Here is a 27993-nt window from a genome sequence, read left to right as displayed (position 1 = left end):
GTATTGACCCAGAGAAACTCTGGGAGGCTCCAAACCAAGTGCCCCCCAACTTTGAAGCAACAAGACAGAGGAAATCCATGGAACTATTATGGGCCAGGAGATCACATTATTAGTGCGGTTCAAACTGCAACAAAACCTTTGCTTGAGCCGTTGCAGTTCAATGGAGCTCGTTATATTTCTTCTCCGTAAGTCATTCAGTGCAATGGAGTTGCATTTCCCCCATGTGCATTTCTTCTTCCTTTCTTCCTATTCCATTTATTTCTAAGTTGTAGAAGATGTACACATTTTTTAAATTTGATTTATCCACTTTTGCCTTATCCTGAAATAGACTAAAATGAAAAGATAGGGCAGATGAAACACTAAGAGAACTTGAGGAAGACAGGCACAGAAATCCAGATCATCTTCTCCCCTTTCAGTCCCAAGTTCAACTCTTGAATACTGATGTATAATCATTGAAAGTGTTGTAGTTGCCTGCCAGTCCATGTTAAATGCTGCTTCTTGTAGGAATAAGAATGATTTGATATTTTTTTCTAATTTATTTGCTGGCTGATTTATTCCTCCCTCACCTCTCTTCTATACAATATATTTATACAGTATATTATACCTACTTTATGGGACGTGGTGGCTCAGTGGCTAAGATGCTGAACTTGTCGATCAGAAAGGTCAGCAGTTTGGCAGTTTGAATCCCTAGCACCACATAATGGAGTGAGCTCCCATCACTTGTCCCAGCTTCTGCCAACCTAGCAATTCAAAAGCACATAAAAAATACAAATAGAAAAATAGGGGCCACTTTGGTGGAAAGGTAACAGTCTTCCGTGTGCCTTCGGCATTTAGCCACATGACCACAGAGATGTCTTGGGATAGCGTTGGCTCTTCGGCTTTGTAACAGAGATGAGCACCACCTCCTAGAGCTGGAAATGACTGGCACATATGTGCGAGGGGAACCTTTACCACTACCTTAATAACTAGTTTAATTATTAAACTATTCTGAATTCTGATTATTTGACAAATGAAAATAAGTGCTGCTACAAATAATGATGTATTTGTGACTAGAAACCCTGATGGAGAAGATGGGACAGAGGTAGTCCTCCATCTCATCTTCTCAATGCCAACAAAACTTAAATGATGATGGATGACAATGATCTGTCTCTGTTTTAGAATCAGTATTGCTTTAATGCTCAATAGGGTTGTGGAGACAAAGAATAAATTAATAAATGCATACTTTATGATAATAACATGGAAATATTTGTACAGGATTAGAGATCCTAATCTCCCAGAAATGCTTCCCTTCATTCTCCCCATTCAAGTGATCAACAAGAATACCCAACTCCTGCAAAACCTCACACTTGGCTACAACATCCATGACAACTATTTGAGCACTCTTCACACTTCGGATGCCCTAATGGACATGCTGTCTACTGGAGAAGCCAATGTTCCTAACTATAGCTGTGGAGCAACGGACAACCTTCTGGCTGTTATTGATGGAGCTTTCAGGGAAGTCTCCATGCAGATGTCTACATTAGTAGGAACCTACAAAGTCCCTCAGGTGTGTGTGTATGTGTGTGTGTGTTTCTCAATCTGGTAAAATGAATGGGGTTGGTGAACAATAGATCTAGCCATAAGTTCTCTATGGAATTCAAGAGCTGCTTCTCACCATAGTTGTTTTAGGTGTCATGGTGGATATTGGACTAGTCAGTGAGGAGGAATCAAAGCAGCCATATCCACTCATGACATTGTCTTCATTGCTTTGGAGGCTTCTGTTGTATACTTGTGAAGGTGAAGAGAGCCACTGTGTCCAATCAAATTGTCCACTGTAAAAAGGAAGTTGCAGCAATGATGGGAAGCTCATATTTTGTAGAATAGAATAGAATAGAATAGAATAGAATAGAATAGAATAGAATAGAATAGAATAGAGTAGAGTAGAGTAGAGTAGAGTAGAGTAGAGTAGAGTAGAGTAGAGTAGAGTAGAGTAGAGTAGAGTAGAATAGTTTATTGGCCAAGTGATTGGACACACAAGGAATTTGTCTTGGTGTAAATACTCTCAGTATACCTAAAGGAAAAGATACATTTGTCAAGAGTCAAGAATCATAAGGTACGACACTTAATGATAGTCATAGGGTACAATAAGCATTAGATCATACTAGGAAACAGTCATTATAAATTGTAAGGATACAAGAGACAAAGTTACAGTACATGATCTTAATCAACATAATGGCATTTTCAATGGTAAACAGCACTCCTTACTAGCACTGATGATGTTATCTAGACTGGGTAATGATAAGTCTACAAGAAAACAAGCAAGCTCAGAGACCACCAAGGAGCCCTCACCAAAGAAGCTACTTGAATAAGCAGTGAAAAGTTTCAAATAAAAAAAATAAGTCCAATTGCCATCACTTAACTTCCAGACAACTTTACTGGATGACTGAGAATATTCATTGACCTATGTAGTATGTCCCCTTATTACAATGAAATATTTTGGTTGAAATCTACACATGTGACTGATTACATTAAATTGGAGAGTATTACAGAAATATGATTTCCATTTTTATTCTTATTCTTTTTTACTTAATTTGTATTCTGTATTCCATATTTACATGCAGTCTTCTTAATGTTCTGTGTTTAAGGTTTTATGTCTTAATATGGCCTAATAGCTAATCAAGAATAAACTACTCTAATATTTTCATGAGTGCCAAGTTGGATTTCTTAAGAGGTAATATTTTGGATGGTCTGACTGTAAATATAACCCAGGATTCTTAATTGCTTTTTCAGATCACTTGTAGATTTGTTTCAGAGGCTCTGAGTGATAAAACTCAATTCCCTTTTTTCTTCCGGATGGCCCCCAAAAATGGGGTCCAGTACCCCGCAATTGTCCAACTGCTCCTCCATTTCAGATGGACCTTGATTGGTCTCTTTGCTTCAGACACAGAGCAGGGAGAAAATTTCATGAGGACCTTTACTCCTATGCTTGTCAGAAATGGAATTTGTGTTGTTATATCACAACAATTGTCTATGACTAGACATGCAGCACCACTTAAGAATGCCCTCTCCAAGTGGAGGCAAGTCAATGTCTTTGTTTTCTTTACTGACTATAGTAGCATGATGGATGGAATTCACCAAGTCCATTTTACACTTGATGGCTTGCCACGCCCCACTGAAGGGAAAGTCTGGATCATCACACTCTTTGGAGACTTGCCAATGAAAAGTCACAGAGTTTATGAATATGTCCATAGTATTTGGAACTTTTATATTCAGGAAAGAGGGTATGAAGATTCCTTTGAACCATTTATATTTGTGGAACCCTTGCATAAGTGTTTTCACTGTTCTTTTGCAAAACACGTCTTTTCTGTCAAAGGCCGGAGAAGATGCATCCAGAAAGCACCACTGGAGACCCAGGATAAAAGCAACAGATTACAAATTGACCACCGTGCTTATAGTGTCATTAAGACTCTGGGCTATGCCTTGAATGTTGCATATTCCTCCAGATCCAGGAGGAGAAGAAAGGAGGGCAAAGAGAAGTTGAACATTCCAAAGCTGCAGCCATGGCAGGTATGGGATCCCGACAAGGATCCATAAAACTTAGTTCCTTTGGAGAAGGAATCCAAAGGAAAATTATGAAAACTTTCTGCACTTCCTTGTGCTACAAATGGTCAACAGACAATTGTTGGCAATCTGTTTGTTTTTTGAATAATGTTTCAAAGGTTGGACACCCATGACAGATATAATTTGATATTAAACACTGCTAATTTTAAAAAGGATGTCTTCATTTTGAAATAAATTCATGTATTCATGGATTTGTGATTAGTATCTTAGCATTTTGTATTCATGAATTTTTTTTTTTATAAAAGTTTTATTGATTTTAACAACAAATAAAAACACATAAAACATAAAACATAACATAAGAACATCATCCTTCTTCATAAATTTACAGACAGTGTATCGGTTGGTTTATCACTCCTTTTTGTGCATCTATTTCATAGTCATCATAATAATTATGTTACATAATAACTCATATTATCAATCAACAATTATATATCCTAATATCCTTATTAAACAATCATTTGACTATAATTTAACTAATTCATGCTTAAGCGAGATAACTATAATTTAGTTAATTTATAACAAATCGTAAAATCATACCAAATCTATCTTAATATAATATTCTAAAAATATTATCAAAACCAAAATATATATATATTCTATTATTATATTGTTTTATCTAACCATTGATAGAAAAGATCCCAAACTTCATAGAATTGTTTATCTTCTTGTTCTCTAATTTCAAATGTCAATCTACTCATTTCAGCACATTCCAGTATTTTCTTAATAATTTCTTCCTCTAATAGTATTTTCTCACTCTTCCAATTTCTAGCAAATACAATCCTAGCCGCTGTTAACACATTTACAATCAAATACTTTAAGTTTTTATTAAATGTATCAGGTAAGATTCCCAATAGAAAAATCTCTGGTTTCAAATCTATATGTTTTTTTGTCATTTCTTCCAACCATATGCGAATTCTAGTCCAGTATTTCCTGGCCTTCTCACAAGTCCACCACATATGGTAATATGAGCCAGGGATCTGATGACATTTCCAACACTTTTCGGATTTATTCTTGAACATTCTTGCTATTCTTGTCGGGGGAAAATGCCACCTGTAAAACATCTTATACAAATTTTCTTTATATGCTACTGACATTGTCATTTTATAATTTTGAGACCACAATTTTTGCCATTTTTCTAAATCAATCCCATATCCAGAATTCTTCCCCCAAACAATCATTGTTTCTTTGACTTGTTCTTCCTCTAATTTAATTTCCAACAAATAACTATATAGTTTTTTAATCACTTTTTCATCAGCACCTGTCAAAATCCCATCTAAATCAGTCAATTTATCATAAAATCCTTCTGTTTTAGAATCTTTAAGATACCTTGAGTGTATTTGCGCATATGAAAACCAATTCATCTTTATATCTTGTTCTTCTAGCTTTTGCATCATTTTAAGTTCACCCTTTTCATCCAGTATTTCCCCATATCTAACTGTTTGTTCCTTCTTATAAATTATGGGATAGGAAAAAGCTTCAATAGTTGATAACCAAACTGGAATTTTCAAATAACATTGTTTCTTAATTTTCTCCCAATTCAACCATAACGATTCCCGTATATAGTGCCTTCTAAAATAACCCTGCGATTTAGTTCCCTTATACCATAAAAAAGCATGCCAACCCAATAATAAATCATGTCCTTCCAATGCCAGTAATCTAGACTTTCTTAACGTTATCCATTCTTTAACCCAGTATTCATGAATTTTAAGGAGACCCTGAGATCATCTAGCCCAGGGGTGTCAAACTCAGGTCATCACAGTGGCAGCACGTGACATTTCAGGATTTTTTTCCACTTCACTGAACCAGGCATGGGCATGACCAGCACGTGATGCATTCAGCCTGTTGGCTAGGAGTTTGACAGCCCTGCTCTAAGAGAATCTGATCAAGCATGTGTAAGAGCCCACATTAAAGATTAACTAATGAGTTTGACAACCTCTCCTCTCTGCAGGAATTTTAGCTAAAGCTTCTTTAAGTGATGGCTACTCCAGGTGGAGAAGAGGTTCAACCCAATCCTTAGATATTGGAATACTGCTATAACATCACCCCTAGTTCTTCTTTTCATCAAACTAGACATACCCAATTCCAAAACCATTCTTTATATGTTTTAGCTTCCAATCCCAAATAATCTTTATTGCTCTTCTCTGCACTCTTTCTAGAATCTCAACATCTGTTTTATATTGTGGTGACCAAAACTGGATGCAGTATTATAGAAAAATAGACAACCAAGTTCTAATTGTTTTTCATAACTTTCAAGTTGTATAAGAAAGAATGAAAATTATTTGACTGTAATACAAAAGATGGAATCAGAAACCTGGGTTGTTTAGTCCTGTTGTTGAGAGTGTTGCCGTTCCTGCTTTTCCCTGTTGACTGTTGCTGATTGTTGTTATTCTTGGATTTGATGTGAGTCTTTTACTGAACTGTTTATGATACTGGACTTTGTTATTGGATTATCCCTGGACTGAAAATTGACTGCTATAACCGTGTATGACTTGGACTGTTTGTTGAACTTTGCTTAACGGTTTTACTGGAAGTAAAAACCTACATTTTACTATTCAGTGTATCTGTGTGCTGGTTGTGTGTTATTCTTCACCAGTCTCATTATGTCTCCCTGTGTGCGCTCATTCTCCTAACGGGGAATTACCTCAACAGTTGGTAGGGGATTTATTCTTTCAAACTTGCAAGATTCTATTATAGCCTAACAATGAAGTTGAATTAGCTCATGGTTGGCTTGGGTTTCCCATCTTTTAACTTGGAGAATATTAGCCTGGCAAATTTCTTTTTGACAAATCCAAGCGTTCTTGTAATCTGTTGTTTCCAAAACATTTAAGGATAATCTCTTTATTTGTTTATTTCTTAATTTTATTTGTGTTTGCTCTAGAATGTTCCTTATAGTTAACAAATATTGTCAATTTAATATTTTGTTAATACTGTATATGATAGAGAAATTTTGCACAACCTTTCATTTTCATTTTTGAAAATAGTGGTAACACTTGTTTTCCAACTAAGAATATTTGCAAATTAGACAAGTATAGAATATATGATTGACAGGTTTTGCTGAAACTTTTCATTCAGTTATGCAGGTAATGGTAACACTTTTTGGTCAGAATTAAGAACATTTGGAAATTAGACAAGTCTAGAAGAAAGGTTTGAATGTGAAAAGACCATGTTGGTTCAGACAGCAAGGTTATTGCTTTTAAAATTGCTGGCTGTTTCCATTGTAGCTTCATCCCTTTCTGCAGAAGAATGAATTTTGCAACCTCTCTGAGATGAAACTGTACTTGGACCAACATGGAGATCTGGTGGCAGATATGAACATCCTGAGTTGGGTGGTTATCCCTGAAGAGGATTGCATGGAAGAGCAGCTGGGGAGTTTTGAAAGGCAGAGACTTACTATTAACCAATATGTGCTTTTACTGCTAAAGTGGCTCAACAAGGTGAGTGAAATATTGGTGTCTTTTCTCTCTTTTCCAAAGCTTTAGTGTCCATTTCAAGTGGCTAAGCCTAATCAGAAATTCATTAAGAATTTTATGTGTGGACTATAACATGTATAATTTTCTTAGCTGGATAGGAGGCTTCAAAAACACTTCAATCAGGGTGTATTTCAGATTTTGTAATAGAACACTGTAATGGAACAGATTCTGTAATGAGCAGTGTATGGAACACTGTTTTAAGATGATTCAGCTACATCCAGATCAAGATACCGAGTGATTATTATTTAGGATAAAATTGGTGAGAGAGGCCCTCGAGTCACAGGTGGTATTCAACAGGTCTGACCAGTTCTGGAGAACCGTAGCAGAAATTTTGAGTACTTTGGAGAACTGGCAAATGCAACCTTTGACTGGCCCCGCCCCATCTATTCTCTGCCTCCCGAGTCCCATCTGATTGGCTGGGTCCTTTTTTGTTGCCTTACACAGAAGAACAGAGCTGGAAAGCAGGTTAGTAGGATGGGGAAGAAATGGAGATTTTGCAGTAACCTTCTCCTCCATACCCACCAAGCCACGCCCACCAACCCACGCCCACCAACGCACGCCCATCAAGCCACGACATACCCATCAAGCCATGCCACACCCACTAAGCCACACCCACAGAACCAGTAGTAAAAAAAATTGAATCCCACCACTGCCTCAAGTGCTAGGTATTATGGGTTGATAACCTCATGTTTGTTAGTTCCTTGTCCAGAAACAGCAAAGCAAAAAACAATTCTGTTGACTAATGCTTGGGTTCCAGTTTGGAATGAACCTGATAAAAAAAGAGTCAGGACTGAATGGAGGTCACGCTTGACCCAGTGGAAAATAACCCTTGACATTATGATTCAGCTTGTCCTGGTTGGAGACAGTGTCTCCTGAAAGGAAACCCATAATCTGAGAGATTTTATACAGGCCAGAGCTGACCAGAGTTATCGATGCTTCTCTTTCATCCAACTGGGATAGAGCAACAGGCCTTCTGCTCCTAGGAAGGAGGGCTAAGGCTTTCAGTGAAATCATTAAAACTGTTTTGATGTAAAATAATGCCCTGACTGAGAAAACTGAAGTACTTAAACAAGACTTTGATCTAAAGAAAAACCCTTCTAAATAAATTTCCTTTAATGCCTCCAACTTGGCCTCACTGTTCAATTGTTCGCAGTTGGAGATTAAACTCTTTCCAAAATAGTCTCCAAAATAAAGAAATACAGTCCAAACTCAAAGAACAGATAATGAAGAAATAAAAAATAAATAAAATAAATAAATAAACTGCACTGAAGGAATTATCCACAACAGACCAGGATAATTAATTACAAACTTCAAGAAGATAACAAGGCACAGTCCATTGGAAGAACACCAACCAAGATAAACCTCAGCCAGAAATAAAACATGCTTTGCTTCTAGCAATGCTGTTTTAAACACCCCTCCTATATACTATTCCCCCACAGCTGCAGCCTGTGGCTATTCTATTCTGTTTTGGTAATTTTCCATAGAAGAAATCTTGCTTAACACGTATACCTCTCAGAGCAAAGTTCACTAAGCTGACAGGAAAAAGGAGCTGATAAGATTAACTTCACAAAAGCCTGTGAAAGGATGTGTATTCAGTTTCACAAAAGCCTGTGTCAGATAAAAAATGTGTATTCGATAGCAGTCACGATGTATCATCACAGAAGCTTGTGTCAGATAAAAATACAGGAAAAAACATGCTTATCAATAACAGTCAAGAAGTTCGTTACTTGTATCAAGTAAGTCTGTTTTCAAAGATAAAGTTTGTAACTTCTTTGTCTTTCTGTAAACCCCCCTCACCCCCCTCTTTGAATCAGCACAATAAAAAGAGGACAGCGCAGAGCAAGCGGGCAGCCTGAACAATCCATCTGTCTCAGGCTCAACCGGGGCAATTCCATCTGCCTCAGGCTATGTGCTTCCTCACCTAAAGAAATCATTTGTTTTGTGTCTTTTTTCTTTGTGCTTGGCACTCACTCTTGCGAGAGTCCTGCTAAGCCTCACCCTTGCAAGGGTCCCTCACTCGCCCTTGCGAGGCTAAGCTTCCTGAAAGGAATTCAGCAATCAACCTGAAGATCTAAACAACAGACCGTCGCCGACGCGACAGCTGGGGGCTCGTCCGGGATCCCTTGATTCGTCTGGGATCTCTTCGATTTTCAGGTTCCAAGGTGTGACTTCTGGCTAGAGGCATCGCCTTCACTCCCATTGCTACGCACCTGGCATAGGTTTCGCATTTAATCGTAAGTAATGGGCTCCTCACTTTCTCAAGTTTCGTCAGGGCACAGGGACGAACTTTATAGTCTAGTGAAGAAGGCTAATTCCTTTCAGAAAATTAATGGTACAACTGTGTACCCATTTAAGAAATCTTTAAATAAATTTATAATTTATATTGAGGCACACTGTCCAGCCTATCCATCTGCTGGAACTCTTAGCCATTCTCAATGGGAAAAATTAGGAAAATATTTACATGAAGTTCCCAGAGCTCCCATGGATATACTTATCTCTTGGAGAGCGATAATGGCTGCTATAACAATTGTTTATTCTTCTTCTAGTCTTCCTGAAAATTCTCTTTCTCCTGTTTCCTCTGATTCCCTTTCTTCTAATTTAAAAACTTCCAAGCCTCTTGTAGCTCATCTTGATACAAATTCTTCCTTATCACCTCCTTATCCAGATATTTCTTCCCCTCCTCCTTCCTCTCATTCTTCTCTTCCTGATTCTTCTCCTATGAAACCTGTGGGAGGAATTATAACTAATCTTCTGTCATCAACTCTATCTTTAGAGACAGAAAATCCTTCTGCTTATCCTATGACTATCATCCCTGGAGCAGCAGGAGGCAATGTTCATACTAACATTGAGTTTAAAGTTTTGAAAAATATAAAAGATGCAGTTACAACTTATGGACTGCATTCTCCTTTACTAGGGGAATACTTGATTCTTTGGTTACAGCTAATACAGTTATGTTATTGTATGATTGGAAAATGCTTTTTTCTATGCTTATGACTCCAGCGCAATATGTTGTGTGGCAATCTGAATATGAAAAAGGTATTGAGGCTGAAATTCGTAGGGGTTTGCCTGCTGGAGTAACTGTAGATCATTTAATGGGCAAAGGTCAATTCTCCACTCTAGTACAACAACAAAATTCTCCCCGTCGTAGTTTTGCTATTATTCATATGTGTGCTATGAATGCTTTAAAGCGTGTGGATGATTCAGATTCGCAGTCCACTCAAGCATTTTTAAAATTATGCAAGGTCCTGATGAGCCTTATGCTTCATTCATCAGTCGACTTCAAACAGCCTTAGATAGACAGATAGATAATTCTGTTTCTAAACAAGAATTACTTATAAAATTGGCTTTTTCAAATGCAAATCAAGATTGTCAAAAATTCTACAGCCAGTTGCTAATAAGCCAGGAGTGACTTTGGCTGAGTTTTTACAACTCTGTAGAATTGTAGGAACAACCACTCATAAAATGGATATGCTTGCTACTGCAATCACTGCTTCATTACCAAATCCTAATTCTGCTTTCACTTCTTCTCCTGATGCTTTTGCTGTAACACGCAATGGCAATTGTTTTAACTGTGGAAAGCCAGGACATTTTAAAAATCAATGTCGTATGCCAGGAGGTGGAGCTGTTCTTCGTGGCCAAACCAGAGGTCCATCTTCCTCATCTAAGCCAAAAACTATCTGTCCTCGCTGCAGGAAAGGCTATCATTGGGCTTCAAATTGTCATTCTAATCCTTCTCCTTCTCAGCCTTCGGGAAACTAATTGAGGGGTCTTCAGCTAGCCCCGCTACAAAGGCTGAATTACCTGTCACAACATTTCCTGTGGTGCTGTTAGAGGATCTTGTGTATGATGATCCTGGTGCAGTTTTTACTCTTCCTTTAACTACAACGCTTTTCAAACCTTTGCCTCCTTCCACATCTGTCTTGCTTATTCCCAATTCTTCTCTTACAATAGAAGGTGTGGTTGCAGCTCCTTACTTATATGATTCTTCTGCTCTTAATAATCTTGCTTTGGCTGCAATAGGAGATCGTTGTTTTTCTTTAAAAAAGGGAACAGTAGTGGCTACACTTATAATTTTGCCTCTTTTTGAACCACTTTCTTTGTTTGCATTACAGCAGCCTGTTCAAGCTTCAAAACCAACTCTTTCTGTTACACTCAATGGTCGAATTTTTGAAGGTCTGATTGACACCGATGCAGATGTTTCTGTTATTCATTCTTCTGAATGGCCCTCTTCTTGGTCTCTCACAGAAGCTTCTTCAGTGCAGGGTATAGGTGGAGCTCAAGCTGCTAAGGTCAGCTCTCATTGGCTCTCTGCTTCTACTGAGCATTCTACCTTAACTGCTTATCTTAAACCCTATATCCTTCCTCTACATTGCAATCTATGGGGACGTGATTTACTTTCTCAATTTCAGGCTTATATTCAGATACCATAGTTTTTCTATTAAAATGTCTATTTCTCCTTTATCTCTTACTCTTAAAACCTCTATTCCTGTTTGGGTGGATCAATGGCCTCTCACAAAAGAAAAATGGAGGCTTTACATCTTCTTGTTCATCAACAGTTATTAGAGGGACATATTGAACCTTCCACCAGTCCTTATAACACCCCTGTCTTTGTAATTAAAAAGAAATCTGGCAAATGGCGTCTCCTTTGTGATCTCAGAGCTTTGAATATTATTATTCAACCTATGGGATCACTGCAGTGTGGTCTGCCTAATCCTAATTTGATTCCAGCTGGATTTGATCTCATAATAATAGATTTAAAGGACTGTTTCTTTTCTATACCTCTGGCACAAAAGGATAGGATCATCTTGTATTTACAGTGCCAGAGCTAACAATTCTAAACCCACATCTAGGTATCAATGGAAAGTTCTTCCACAAGGTATGCTTAATTCACCAACTATGTGTCAATATTTTGTCAATGAGGCTCTGCATCCTTATAGATCTCAATTTCCTAATTTTCTTGTATATCATTACATGGATGATATCTTAATTGCTGCTGATGGGCCAAAGGGGACAGTTCAAAACTTTTCCAATCCTCTTGACCACATTAGCAAAAGCAGGGTTACATATAGCACCTGAAAAAAATCCAGTCTCACTACCCAATGCAATATTTAGGTCACAAGGTTTTAGCTTCCACAGCATCTCCACAAATTCCTTCACTTACACTTCCACAGCCAACAACACTGGTCCAATTACAGCAGTGCTTGGGGTTATTAACTGGGCTAGACCATATCTTGCTCTAACCACACAGATGCTATCACCACTTTTTCAAGCACTAGTAGGATTGAAAAATCCTGCAGATAAGGTCTATCTTTCGGATCAGCATCTAGAAGCTTTAAAACAAGTAAACACAGCCCTAGCAACTCAATGGGTAAATCGTGCACTCACAGATAAACCACCTTCTCTTGCTATTCTTTCCACTCATCAACTACTGACTGCAATAATTGTTCAAATATCTAATACAAAAATCTTCATATCTTGGAATGGTTACATCTACCACACACTCCAAAAACATCTATTTTTACTAGAGCAGCACAAAATGGCTTCTCTTATAGAAAAAGGGCTTAAGAGAACCAAAGCTCTAATGGGAATGGATATTTTTACATTGTATATTCTTTTAAGATTACTCAATGGGAACCTCTTTTTCAGACTTCCACAACACTGCAGGATGCGTTGGAAGATTGGTGTGGCCAAGTGTCGTGCCACCTTCCCTCTGATTCACGATTGCAGGTGTTGAGGACAGTTCCTTTGTTTTACAATCACCTTTTGTCCAACAGCCATTGAAGGAAGGCTTAACTGTCTTTACTGATGGTTCAAAAATATTGGAGCATGTACATGGTATGAAAATGCTCAATGGCATAAACGCTAACTACTTCACAATCATCAGCACAACAAGCTGAATTAGCTGCTTTCTTATTGGCGTTGTCTCTTTTTTCACAACAATCTTTAAATGTAATATCTGATAGCATGTATGTTACTCAGATGGTTGCTCATATTTTTGATGCATATATTTCTCCTGTTACCCCTCCCTCTCTAATGAAACTTTTTTACAGCTTCAGACATTGATGAAAAGCGAGGAAACTTTTATTTGTACCTCATATCAGAAGTCATCAGCAATTGCCTGATTTTAGCAGAAGGCAATCATATGGCAGATGAGGCTTGTAAAATTATGGCCTCCTCTCCCCTTCTCCAACAGCTTTCACCTGGGGAGAGTCATGATTATTTTCATCAAAACAGGAAAGCCCTAGTGCAACAATTTGGAATTACATATCAAGAAGCCACAGCAATAATTCAACAATGTCCAACATGTAGCCTGCAGGCCAAAGGTATCCCTGAAGGCGTTAATCCTAGGGGTACTCAAGCCTGTGATACGGGCAAATGGATGTCACTCATTATCCTCCCTTTGCTCCCTGGAAATACATTCATGTATCAGTAGATACTTATTCAGGGTTTATTATAGCAACATTGCAAAGAGGAGAGGCTACTAAAAATGTTATCAATCACTGTATTCGATCATTCGTAACGTTGGGATGTCCAAAAATTCTCAAAACAGATAATGCTTATGTCAGTTCTCCCTTTGCTGAGTTTTGTCATAAGTGGGCCATCACACATAAGTTTGGCTTACCCTTCAACAGCCAAGGGCAAGCGATTGTGAGAGATCACACTTAACTTTAAAACAAGCCCTTGATAGGCACTTGGGGAAAAAAGGCTCAGGCCCCCCCGAACCTCCCAACGTTGCAAAATATCTTAAATGTTTGTCTGTACACTCTTAACTTTCTCAATCTTACTGGCACTCCTCCTCCACAGCGGCTTCTCGCCACTTCACCAAGCCAGTAGTTCCCTCTTCCCGTCCTCTTGTTTATTTCAGACAGCTTCCAGATCCTGCGTGGAAAGGTCCTGCACAGCTCATCACCTGGGGAAAAGGTTACGCAGCTGTTCAACTTCCTGATCGAGTGCTTTGGGTTCCTGCTCGCTGTGTCAGACCTTACCATGGCAAACCTGACTCTAACTCTAATCTTTCTTCTGATATCAATACTTCCTGTCTTTCTCAATTTAGGCATCTCCTGATGCTATTTTTGCTTTCCTTGCTGACACTGTTACCTTTATCTTTAAAGATAATCTTCTTTCTGCATGTAATTATGTTTTCCAACACAATGGTAGTTTTTTTTTCTCCTACTTCTGACATAACTATTTACTATTACTATTCTCCTTGTTTAATATTTTTAACTATACATGTTACTCAACTTACTATAGGTTCATATTCTTGCTTAGGATTTTTCACAATCACACTTATTTCAATCACACTGTTCTATTGCTCTCCACTTCTTCAGTGGCATCTACTCCACTATCTTCTGTTTTACTTACGTTGCCATCTCAAGCTAATTCTGAGACAACTTTTCCTGGAGATAAACTACGCTGGCATCTTCACTGCTGCTTTCCACCCTGTGATGTCACCAAATGCATATTGCATCATTCATCTTCCTGGGTTCCTGATTGCTACAAACCACCTGTCGTGCGAAGACGCCACCTCATCCCTGATGACATCCATCGCAGAAGACTACAGCTCTCATTCGAGCTCGCCATCTTGGGTATCCTGCCTTCATCGCTGACAACTCCATCTCTAAGCAGTCTGCATCTCATGCTGTTCCAAGATTTGGCTATCATCGCATTCCTCAAGTATACAATCATCTTCTACAAATGAACATCAACCTCAAACTTACACCTGGACTATCCTTGATTTTCAAGGAAAAAATTTTAAATACCACCACTAACTATACTAGATGGCCATGGTTTCCTCAGCTTTTCATGGATTTTGCTGAAATGGGGACAGGAGTAGAAAAATTTGCAGACAAAAACTACAAGCTGATACATGGGACAAGCAAGGCTCCTGTTCTCCAGCACCTGCTGACAACTTTAGACTATATTTTTGTCCTGCTCATAGTACTGGTACTTCTCGCTCTGCTCATGCGTGGGGTAGTTGACAGATATTGTAAAAATGGAGTTGTGTATCCACAGGTCATATCTGGTGGGAAGCACCTACCAAAAATGACTATATTCATATTACCCGTGCTCAAGCACATCTTCCTGCTCTCAATGGCCTTGTTGTGGACAGAGAATAAATCCACTCAGAATCACTTTTACTGCACAAGGAAAGACACTTGCAAAAAAAAAAACAATGGATGGTTGGGTTCACTTGGGGAGGACGTCAGTGGGATGGTCAAGGAGATGAAGGGAATATTTTTACAATTCGTCTTTCTATATCCATGTCTAATTATGATGTTGGTCCCAATCACAATTTGAAATCAACCTTTCTACAAAAACCCAATATTCAGGTGAATCCATTAGTACAGTTGGTTAATTCTTCTTACACATTGTTAGCAACTACACTTAATGATTCATCCAAAACTGATCGCTTGAATACACTTGATAATGAAGTTAGCTTTCTCACATCTATCATTGAATCAAAAGATATTGTCAAAAACCTTTGTTGGAATGGTACTCTGACCAAGAGTCAGAGGAAGAATTAGACACTAAAAATTCCTTTTCTCCCAAAGAAATTTTGTTAACTCTGCCAAGTCATGATTTGGGGGATGAGGACTTTTCTCGTATGAGTTGAGTTCTGCAAGGCACCAACAAACTGAAGGGTTTGTTGCCACCTTATGGGACTACTCAAGAGGAAAAAGGACTCTACCTAGAATCATGAGCACAAAAATAAAGAAAAGGAGGAATTGTGGCTATTCTATTCTGTTTTGGTAATTTTCCATAGAAGAAATCTTGCTTAACACGTATACCTCTCAGAGCAAAGTTCACTAAGCTGACAGGAAAAAGGAGCTGATAAGATTAACTTCACAAAAGCCTGTGAAAGGATGTGTATTCAGTTTCACAAAAGCCTGTGTCAGATAAAAATGTGTATTCGATAGCAGTCACGATGTATCATCACAGAAGCTTGTGTCAGATAAAAATACAGGAAAAACATGCTTATCAATAACAGTCAAGAAGTTCAAGCATATTTGTATCAAGTAAGTCTGTTTTCAAAGATAAAGTTTGTAACTTCTTTGTCTTTCTGTAAACCCCCTCACTCCCCCTCTTTGAATCAGCACAATAAAAAGAGGACAGCGCAGAGCAAGCGGGCAGCCTGAACAATCCATCTGTCTCAGGCTCAACCGGGCAATTCCATCTGCCTCAGGCTATGTGCTTCCTCACCTAAAGAAATCATTTGTTTTGTGTCTTTTTCTTTGTGCTTGGCACTCACTCTTGCGAGAGTCCTGCTAAGCCTCACCCTTGCAAGGGTCCCTCACTCGCCTCTTGCGAGGGCTAAGCTTCCTGAAAGGAATTCAGCAATCAACCTGAAGATCTAAACAACAGACCGGTCGTCGAGCCGACAGCAGCCAATGAGGGGGATCATGGCCACTTCCTCTCCTATAAGCCATGTTGTTCCCTTCTCCATTCCTCCTGCATGCCCTAGGATGAAGAGGGGATGGGCTTCCTCTGACTGCCCAGCCGGCCTCTGTCCTTCCCCAGCCTCCTCCATAACCTCCGGAGCCATACTCCCATTCCCTGTCAGCTGTTCTTCCTCTCCCTTGGAGTCAGCCTCCAACAGGGGCATGACATCTTCCTCGTATTGGAAATAACAATATTTGGATTACATTTGGCTTTTCGCTTGTAAGAAGACACTTCATCTGAAAACCCTTTGAATGCAATTGTTTATTTTGATTCTTAGCTACTTTAAAGTCTCTCTGGGCAAAAAGGAGGCTCCTAATTTGACTAATAATACATTCAGGTATTTATTTCCATGCCAGTTGGTGTCACCTACTTACAATTCTTCAAAAGAAAGGACCTTTCTTGAAAACCAAACTGGGCTTTTTACCACAGAGCTCATACTCATGTCCCATGTGCCTCAGCAAAGGATACCTGATTTACTCTTCTTGAGGGACACATTCAGTGGTGGTATGCTACCAGTTCAGACCAGTTCAGCTGAACTGGTATTTTTAAAAAAGCCTCCGATCAGCTGAGAGGAAGAAAAAAGCCTCCAATGATCAGCTGAAATAAAAGACTGAAAAGCGCATGGGAGGTGGAGGGTCGCCCTAGCATTTTGTTTCTTCATCCTCTCAGCTGATTGCCTTGTTAGGGGTGTGCACGTTGGGGGGTGCATGCACATGCATGCATGATCACCTATGAAACCGGTAGTGACTAAGGTAGGATCCCACTACTGGTCACATTCTCATGACCTCACTTCCATCTCATCTCATTACATTTCTAGAAAATAGGCAGTAATCTTTAGTTTCATTTCAACAGCAAGACAGTCACATGAACAGAGAATATAAATATAGAAATAAACAAAGAACAACTCATTTAATTTTGATAACTATAATTTCTATATACTGTATTTTCCTTTGTGTGTTAAGGAGATTGTTTGGACTATGTCAAAGAGGACCTGCTTCTGAATTTTTAGGTAGTTAAGAAAAAACCTTTCTAAATCCTATTGGACATAATTTTGTTTCCTCATCATAGTTTATTTGTAATGAGGAAACACAGTAATAAATGTAATAGAAAGTAGTAGATGTTTTAGAATGAAGTTTATTCTACAATTTAATCTGAGATGATCATACTTTAAAATCATGGAATAGATTAGAATAGAACAGAACAGAACAGAACAGAACAGAACAGAACAAAATATTCTTTATTGGCCAAGTGTGATTGGATGCACAAGGAATTGGGTTAAATATTCTTAGGCATCAGACAGTGCTCTGAGAATTAGGTGTTTAGAAGAGTGATGACATGAGAGAAAAACTGCCTGTGCATGGTTGTTTTGACGTGCAATGCCCTATAGTGGCATCCTGAAGGGAGGAGTTGAAACAATTTATGTCCAGGATGTGAGAGGTTGTTAGATATTTTCTCAGCTCTCTTTCCAACCCTTGCAATATAACAGATCCTCAGCAGAAGACAGGCTGGTTGCAATTGTTTTTTTTTCTGCAGCCCTAAGTATTAGTTGTAGTCTGTACAGGTCCTGTTTTATTGCTGTATCAAATCAGACAGTTATAGAAGCACAAATTGCAGATTCAATAATTCCTTTGTAAAATGGTATCAACAGCTCCTTGGGTATTCTGAATTTCTGAGTTGATGCAGGAAAAACATTTACTTAGTGCTAAATCTTTTCTCAATTCCATCCCTTCAAACTTTATTAAGTAGAAAAGTCCTTTACTGCAGTGTGATATTCCAGAAGGAAAGACAACGGTCTAAAAGAAAAATCTGGCAGTAGTTCTATCTCCTACAATGTTTGGAACTAGTTATAAATTTCATGGCAACTGAGCTTCTTTTCTTGTTGGTTTGAAAGGGTTTGCTGCTTATCTGAGTGACTTCTTCAATATGAGCAAGTTGGTTAGGGGACTCCATATATGTCCTCCAGGGTGGTTTCATATTATTCTCTAATTTCACCTAATCTGAACAGGCTCTCTAGATTAGATGACTGAAAATCTCATTTAGAAATGTCATATATATCTACGTGAAACCCAGAGACTACTTGGCTGATGTTCATGTCGACCTCCATTTTGATGGGTGGTGAGTCCTGTCACATTTTCTTTGGTTTTCCTTGTTTTACTGCTTAGCCTCTGCCTCAGTCCAAGTGTGTGGGAAAATGTCATCCTGGATTTGTCAAGCGGGCTCAAGAAGGCGAACCCATTTGCTGCTATGACTGTGTTCCTTGTCCGGAGGGGACCTTCTCCACTCAGGAAGGTGGGTCACACCAAAGAAAAGGGCAGGCCTCATGGAAGTGGTTTCATCCAAAGTATTGTCATGAAAGTGCAAGTTAAAAGACTGATGGAAGCTCAATTGGTCTTCTTGTCTATTTTTAATTTGTATATCTAAAGGAAAGAATAGCAAAAAGACCTTGGTCAAGGGGCTCGGAAGAGATAGGAGAGTGTGACTGACTGTGCAAACTCTACTACTGCCAGAGAAAATATCTCTTATGCTTTTTAGTTTGAATATGTTCTGCCACGTTTGCCTTTCTAGGGACATAGAATTAGGATAGGATAGGATAGGATAGGATAGGATAGGATAGGATGGAATGGAATGGAATAGCTTTATTGGCAAAGTGTGAGTGGACAAACAAGGAATTTGTCTTGGTGTAAATACTCTCAGTATACATAAAAGAAAGGAGACATTCGTCAGGAGTCAAGAATCATAAGGTACAACACTTAATGATAGTCATAGGGTACAATAAACAATCAATCATACTAGGAAAGTTTCTTGAAACCTGAGGAATTTTAATAGGCCCACCTCCTGGAAGGTTTATTGTAATATGAGTCTCTGCTAGAGGTCTACTGAGAAGCTGAAGAAGTATGGACAATTATGGATACATATCATTACATCCTTATTACCAAAGCTTCCAGTAGCTATTCCAGATCTTTTGCAGGACTAGCTTTCTCTGCCAACCAACTAGATTTCACAAAGCTGGCACCCTGTGAGTCAAGTACATTAAGATGTGCCATCTGACAGGACCCAAGAATTTTGCCTAGAAAGATTGATTCATTTTTTTAAACATCTAATAATGTAGATTCCTCTTAAGATTCTGCACATTACACAGGAAATCATTTGGGTCTCCACTCAATTATACAGAATTATACCTTTTTTAAAAAAAGAAAATGTTATTCCTCTAATCTTCTTTCTCCAGAGATCTTAGGAAATGTAATTTGGAAAATGCCCCTAGTAAAAGTTGTTGTCCAAAAATGTATTTCTTGAAAAGTGAAAGGGTAAAATATTAAAATAATATTGCTTTTTGGTTGTCTCAGATACAGAAAAATGCACCAAGTGTCCAGATGATAAATATCCAAATGAGAATCAAGTCGATTGTATCCCTAAATTTAAAACATTCCTGTCTTATGAAGAACACCTGTGCACTATCCTGGTCTCTTTTGCCTTACTTCTCTTCCTAACCACAAGTCTTGTTTTAATCATATTCATTAAACATCAAGAAACCCCCATTGTCAAAGCCAACAACCGAGACCTCTCTTACATCCTCCTGGTCTCCCTCCTGCTTTGCTTCTTGTCTCCTTTTCTCTTCATTGGTCAACCAAGGAAAGCCACCTGCCTTCTTCGACAAACAGTTTTCAGCATCATCTTCTCAGTTGCCATTTCTTTCTCTGGCCAAAACCATCACAGTGGTGCTGGCTTTCTTGGCCACAAAACCAGGAAACCGAGTGAAGAGATGGTTGGGGAGGAGCTTGGCCAACTCCATCACCTTTTCTTGTTCTGCTGTCCAAATTATCGCCTGCTCCATCTGGCTTGGAGTTTGTCCACCCCTTTCTGATTCTGACTTCCATTCCAGCCTGGAGAGATCATCCTGCAATGTAATGAAGGCTCTGTTCTCATGTTCTACATCACCCTCAGCTACCTGGGCTTCCTGGCTTCCATCTGTTTCATGGTGGCTTTCCTAGCCAAGAAATCTCCCTGGGACTTTCAATGAAGCCAAGCTGATCACCTTCAGCATGCTAGTCTTCTGCAGTGTCTGGGTTTCATTCCCGCCCTCTTACCTGAGCACCAAAGGGAAATACATGGTGGCTGTGCAGGTCTTCTCCATCTTGACCTCCAGTGCTGGTCTGCTGGGCTGTATCTTCATTCCCAAGTGCTACATTATCATTCTGAGGCCAGACCTGAATACGAAGGAGCAGCTTACAACTAGAAGAAATGTATAAATATGAAACATGGGACATCGTGAACCTAGATGGACAGGAAAGCAAACTAAAGCTTACTAATAGTGAATATTCATGCTTACATGAAATTAAATATGCATATCTACACTTCCCATCATCTTATCTTCCTTTTCTGAAATGTATTTTTAAAGGTTCAATCATGGCAACTGGACCAACATTTGTTAAAATGAGACATTTCATTACTCACCCTAATAACTTCTTCAGTAAAATAAATTTTGATTATTTCAGAAAATAATTGGAATGTACTAACTCTTGTCACAGCAACTATAGAGGTTTCTCCCAAAATGTATTTCAAAATGTAAATGAAGACTCAATCATCCAGGTGGGAAAAAAATGATTTAACATTTTAGACACTTTTGGCCTAAATGATTTTCATTTTTATAAATATGTGCATCTTTTTGTCTGTAGGATTTCCTTCCATTATTTTCTGAAGAGAAATTCTTCCTGTCTACACTGAATGAATAATAACTGCAGTGAGCTTTAATTGTTTATTTTTGCCTCCTTTATTTGATTCAAAAGAAGCAGATGTTAGCAGCAGGATTCACATTGTTGCCATGTACAGCCAGAGGTGGTATTCAGAGCTGGAAAGCAGGTTAGTGGGGTGGGGAGGAACGAGATTTTGCAGTAACCTTCCCCCCAGAGTGGGGAGGAATGGGGATTTTGCAGTATTCTTCCCCTGCCATGCCCACAAAGCCATGCTCACCAAGCCATGCCACACCCACAGAACCAATAGTAAAAAAAATTGAATCCCACCACTGGTATCAGTCCCATGTATGGGTGTGGATAAAGCAACACTCTGTGTCTAAAAAGTCTATTTTGAATACGGAGGTTCGTTGAATGTATTTGGTCTTCCTTTCCAATTCTCAGCCTTTCCTAGTCCTGCTGTGAAAATAACCAGAGATGTCCAAAAAGTCAGAGGGAATTTGGGTTTGGAGGAATGAATGTGAACCTAGGTCAAATAGAGACTGACCCTGGGGCTCTGTTCCAACTCTCTTTTTCCTATTCTCCTAATGTGTCAATTGCTAAGCCTAGAGAATTGCATAACAATGCTCAGGAAGACTCTGATTGGAGAATGAATGCTTTCCCAGATAAATAAATCTGTTGTGGCTGACATAAATGCACATCGGCCAAGGAGTGGGCTGCTGGAGTAGGCTGACAAGTGCACATCGGCCCAGGAGTGGGCTGCTGAAGTGGGCTAAGTGCACACTGGTCCAGGAGTGGGGCTGGGGGTCTGCAGTGGTTTGGAGAGCCCTAGCTAAGATTTTATGCAGTTCAGAGAACCCTCAAATTCCACTCCTGGCTGGCCCCGCCCCACCCCACCCAGCTCCTCCCAGGAGTCCCCACATATTGGATGCAGGTAAGTGCAGGGCATGCATAGAGCCTCAGGGAGGGCAAAAATGGGCCTCCAGAAGTTTGGAAGGCCAGAAATGGGCCTGTTTCCAGCTTTTAGAGATCCTCTGGAACCCAGGGAGGCTGTTTTCACCCTCTCGGAGGCTTGAGGAAAGTCTGCAAAGCCTGGGTGCCAGCTATGGAAGTCATCACTGCCACACAGTTGAAGAATGTGGGAGGGGGTGATGTAAATTGAGTAGCTCTTAGTAGACAAAATAGATTATTTTAATAGTTCAAGGTTACAGAGTGTGGCGCAGAGAAGAATAAAACTACTGTGGGGTTGGTGCATGTGATCTGGTGATGAGGAAAAAAAAGGTGGAGGGTGTAGCTTGGGACTGTGTGGGAAACCGAGAAAAAATCAGTTCTGGACTTCCCAAAATGTGCCAGGTACTGTTCCAATAAAAGTACTTTGAGATGGCTTGTGTCTTGGAGTTACTGGAAGGAATGGAATTCCTCTGAAACGTTTCGTATTTTGTAATAATACTCTTAACATGTGAGTTCTCTGCACACAAACTGCTTTTATTTTTCTTAACTCCTCCCTTCCGGTTCCTTCATACTGTGTCACCTCAAAATATGTCCCTCACTACTCTCTGTCTAACATTGGCTCCTCTTCACAGTTAAACATCAACAGGTTCCATTTACCCTACACCACAGAACACTGACATCGAGAAGGGCAAAACACCTCCCCCGGCCCGTGCTGCAGGAGTCTGACTAGGTCATGCCCACCACAGCCACACCCACCCAGCAACTCGGCAGAAAACCCTTTTCTAAATTTTTGAAGCCCACCACATGGGTCTAGTGCCACCAATCAGGCCTCCACAGGCTGTGAAAGGAAGAGAGTTTTTGAAATTGAAAGAGAAACAGCTTGAGAGGTGAATCCAAGGATGCTGGATTATGAAAACCCAGTTCAGTTTAGTGTTAAAATGAAACTAAAGATACATTTTTAAAGCTATAGTAGTTTTCCTTTTCTGAGTAAATTTGCTACTTTATCACCAAACAATAATTTGAAGTCTTCGAATCTAATGGTAAATGGTCCATTAGATGCTATCATGCCATTGCATATATAATAATTGCTTTTTTTTTTAAAATTAATCTGTCCTTTGGTCAATTGGAGAGCATTTCTGGGGAGAAAAATGTGATCACAGCAAAAGTCAAAGGGTCAATGTCAGAGGCTGAGTAGACATTGCGAGTGGACAAATGTTGGTACATTCAGCATTTAGTAAAGAAGGCAGCATCTATGGGAAAAGAACCAGCCGGTTCGACCAGTTCTGGAGAACCGATAATGGAAATTTTGAGTAGTTCAGAGAACCAGCAAATACCACCTCTGACTGGCCCCGTCCCCATCTATTCTCTGCCTCCCGAGTCCCACTTGATTGGCTGGGTCTTCTTTTCTTGCCCTGCAAAGGAGAACGGAGCTCAAAAAGCAGGTTAGCGGAGTGGGGAGGGAATGGGGATTTCACAGTATCCTTCCCCTGCCACGCCCACCAAGCCACACCACGGCCACCAAGCCATGTCCACAGAATGAGTAGTAAAAATTTTTGAATCCCACCACTGAAAAGAACCTCTTAGAAGTGTATTTAAGCAGACTGAGATGATCCTATTGTACAGGCATGATGGAGTAACTTCCTCCAGTATCACTTTCTGGATGTATCCTAACCAGAAGGATGACAACCAGAGGTGGTATTCAGCAGGTTCTGACCAGTTCTGGAGAGTTTTTTTTTTCAAAAACAATTTTATTGATTTTCTACAAACAAACAAGACAAACAAAACATTAAAACATCAACTCTCTTATGTACGTACAGTGTGTCGGTTGGTTCATCGATTTTGTGCATTCATTTCATAGTCTCAATTGCAGTTATATTACATAACAACTCATATTGTCAATCCAAACTTATATATCCTAATATCGCTATTAATAAATCATTTGACTATACTTTTAATCATTCATGCTTTATGAGAGAACAATACTTTAAGCAGTTTATTCTATAACAAATCATATAATCATACCAAATCTATCCTAAAAAACACTTTATAGATATAATGTCAAATAACATAGGCAAAAGAAAAAATAAAAGTATTCCTTGCTATCTAACTTTCTAAATATTCTATTATCGTATTTTGTCATCTAGCCACTGATAAAAAAGATCCCAAATTTCATAAAATTGTTTATCCTCTTGCTCTCTAATTTCAAATGTCAATCTACTCATCTCAGCACATTCCAATATTTTTTCTTAATAATTTCTTCCTGTGATGGTATTTTCTCATTCTTCAGTTTTTAGCAAATACAATCCTAGCCGCTGTTAACACATTTACAATCAGGTATTTCAAATCTTTACTATATGTATCTGGTAAGATTCCCAATAAAAAGAACTCGGTTTCAAATCTACACGTTTTTTTGTCATTTTTTCCAACCACATGCAAATTTTAGTCAAATATTTTTTAAGCGTCCTCACAAGTCCACCACATATGGTAATATGAGCCAGGTATCTGATGACATTTCCAGCATTTTTCAGATTTGTTCTTGAACATTCTTGCTATTCTTGTTGGGGGAAAGTGCCACCTGTAAAACATCTTATACAAATTTTCCTTATATGCTGTTGACATTGTCATTTTATAATTTTGAGACCACAATTTTTGCCATTTCTCTAAATCAATCCCATATCCAAAATTCTTCCCCAAACAATCATAGTTTCTTTAACTTGTTCTTCTTCTAATTTAATTCCCAGTAAATAACCTTTACAGCTCTGTAAAGGACCTTGGAATCTCACCTCTAATGATCTGAGTGCTAGAGCCCACTGCAATTACATAGCCAAAAGGCATTAAGAGTTGTTAACCTAATCCTACGTAGCTTTTTCTCTGGTAATATCACACTACTAACCAGAGCATACAAAACATTTGCTAGACCAATACTCGAATACAGTTCATCAGTCTGGAACCCTCATTACGTATCTGATATTAGCACAATTGAGAAAGTCCAGAAATATTTCACAAGAAGAGTTCTCCACTCTTCTACTCGTTGTAGAATACCTTATGCCACCAAACTTGAAATTCTAGAACTAGAAAACCTTGAATTACGCCGTCTTCGGTCTGACTTAAGCATGGTATATAAAATCATACATTGCAATGTCCTACCTGTCAATGAATACTTCAGCTTCAACCATAACAACACAAGAGCACACAATAGATACAAACTCAAAGTAAACTGCACCAAACTTGATTGCAGGAAATACGACTTCAGCAATAGAGTGGTCAATGTCTGGAATACTCTACCCGACTCTGTAGTCTCTTCCCCAAACCCCAAAAACTTTAACCTTAGACTGTCTACCATTGACCACAACCCTTTTTCCTAAGAGGTCTGTGCATAAGCGCACCAACGTGCCTACCGTCTCCTGTCCTATTGTTTCTCTATTCTTTTATTTTTCTTATATGTACCCATTTCATGTATTCACAACTATGTATACACTTATACTTATTATCTTGGAAACAATTGACAAATCAAATAAATAAAAATAAATAAAAAAAATATATATATAATTTTTTAATCACCTTCTCATCAGTACCCATCAAAATCTTATCTAGATCAGTCTGTTTATCATAGAATCCCTCTGTTTTAGAATCTTCATCATACCTTGAATGTATTTGCGCATATGAAAACCAATTCATCTTTATACCTTGTCCCTCTAAACTTTGTATTGATTTAAGTTCACCCTTTTCATCCAATAGTTCCCCATATCTAACTGTTTGTTCCTTCTTATAAATTATAGGATAGGAAAATGCTCCAATAGTCGATAAGCCAAACTGGAAATTTCAAATAACATTGTCTTTTTATCTTCTCCAATTTAACCACAAAGACCTGTATATAATGTCTTCTAAAATAACCCTGTGTTTTGAGTTCCCTTATACCATAAAAAAAGCATGCCAACCCAACAGCAAGTCATGACCTTCTAATGTCAACAATCTAGTCTTTCTTAATGTTATCCATTCCTTAACCCACATCAAACTTGCAGCTTGATAGTACAATTCCCAATTGGGCAAGACCAAAACCTCCTCTAATTCTAGCATCTTGCAAAAAGCTTTAGCTTTATTCTCGCTTTCTTACCTTGCCATATATACTTCAACATAATTTTATTTAAATCATCAAAATAGTCTTTTCCTTGAGCCTAATTGGTATTGTTTGAAAGAGAAATAGGATTCTAGGTAAAATATTCATCTTAATTGTTGAAATTCTCCCTATTAATGACAATTGCAAGTTTTCCATTTCTTCAAGTCTATAGCTATCTGTTGACTTGAAGTTTAATATAATGTACTTCTCTTTTAATGTGCTACATCTTGCTGTCAAATGTATCCCCAGATACTTAACCTTATTCGTTACTTGGATTTTCAGCAGGTCTGCCAGTTCTTCTCTTTTGTCTCAGTAGCATGTTCTTTGTCAAAATCTTTGTTTTGTCTTTATTTATTTTCAAACCAGCCACCTCACCATATATGTTGGTACCTAACATGATGAATGACACCAGACCCACACCCACGAGGGCCACACAAGATGCCACCACCACACTTCCACGTTAAAAGCAGACTCACACCACACAGAAGATGAGACACACCACAGACCAGAAGCCGCACTGCAGCTGCATCACTCCCCCACTTCAAACCCTCTGAGCCATACATAAACGAACTGACCCCCACCATGAAGATGCAGCCACGACCACGAACTCGAAGCCAAACAGCAAGATCACAGCTCACCAGCTCTAATCCCCAGTAACTAAGACCAACCTGAGCACAACCAAGCCCCCACCTGAACAGAACACACCTCCAGCCAATCAGAACATGGCCAACCCCCAACCAATCAGAACACAGCCAAACCCCCAACCAATGAGAACACACCCCACCCAATGAGAACACAGCCAAGTTTCCACCCAATCAAGTCACACCCCCACTAGCAGTTAAAAGGAAGAAGTAGCTGCAAGCTCACATCACTCTGAGAAGCACAGAGCTGAAGACAGAAGCCTGAAGATGATGAATGAGACTTCATCGAAACGCCAGTTGCCAGATACTTCCAATCTTACGCGGGAGAAAACCCGAATAACCAAAGATACACACACACACACACACACACACACACACACACACACACACACACACACACACACATATATATATATATATATATATATATATATATATATATATATATATATATATATATATATAAAAGAAAAAAACAATAGCCAAAGGAGCCTCTATCTTAAAAAAAAATCAAAAAGAACCAAATATATATAAGAGAAAATTCTATCCGGTTAACTATAAAGTCGCTACTGAAATTCAAAAAAGAAGAAGTAAGAAATAGAAAAAAATCCAAGCCTCAATTTGACATCCCTTTAAAACGCCGCCATACCAGTTTTTGTCAAAGAAAAATCACAGATTTCTTCTTATATCCAGAGCCGTCCTTTCAAAACTCAGCTAATTAGCAAAAAAAAAAAAGTTTCTCACCCAGCCGACACACTTTCACTCTCAGCTCTTCCTTACCGGAGCTGTCCCGACTTCAGCAGCTATGGAGGCTGCCTCGCACGCCAGCAATAGGACTTCTTCCGGATCGAACCAGGGACTTTGCGATGTCCCTGGGATCCAGGAATGCCCTACACAGTCACCGTCTCTACGGGACGGCCGTAGGTCGTTAGAACTGGACCGGGGCGAAAATATCAGCTGTGATCTCGGAGCCCCAAGATTACAGCATGTATCATGCCAAACTAAGCTCCGCCTTCTCCCCAGTTCTGGAGAGTTTTTGAATCCCACCACTGATGATGACCATTATAGAAGAGTGTCTCCAGGGG

The 27993-nt window shown here is 39.0% G+C and overlaps 3 protein-coding genes across 9 annotated transcripts in view; 2 read left to right on the top strand and 1 right to left on the bottom strand.

The window, feature by feature from the left end:
* Window positions 1-27993, top strand: part of LOC113428608 (major histocompatibility complex class I-related protein 1-like) — a 684789-nt gene that overhangs the window by 335702 nt on the left and 321094 nt on the right. The window lies entirely within an intron of this gene.
* The window catches only part of LOC113428674 (class I histocompatibility antigen, F10 alpha chain-like), a 156967-nt gene that overhangs the window by 98248 nt on the left and 30726 nt on the right, over window positions 1-27993 (bottom strand). The window lies entirely within an intron of this gene.
* On the top strand, window positions 137-21362 carry LOC148131952 (vomeronasal type-2 receptor 26-like). The gene is made up of 6 exons (XM_087953850.1): window positions 137-185; window positions 1308-1546; window positions 2770-3546; window positions 6822-7034; window positions 18674-18800; window positions 19856-21362. The coding sequence occupies exons 1-6, from the start codon at window positions 161-163 to the stop codon at window positions 20371-20373; spliced, it is 1899 nt and encodes a 632-aa protein (XP_087809976.1). The 5' UTR covers window positions 137-160; the 3' UTR covers window positions 20374-21362.

Source organism: Notechis scutatus, chromosome 2 (assembly GCF_049901735.1).
Source record: "Notechis scutatus isolate UNSWTSFEM ecotype Mainland chromosome 2, rNotScu1.2, whole genome shotgun sequence".
NCBI lineage: Eukaryota > Metazoa > Chordata > Lepidosauria > Squamata > Elapidae > Notechis > Notechis scutatus.
The sequence above is the reverse complement of the archived record's forward strand: the minus strand, read 5'-3'. Positions and strand labels throughout refer to the sequence as shown.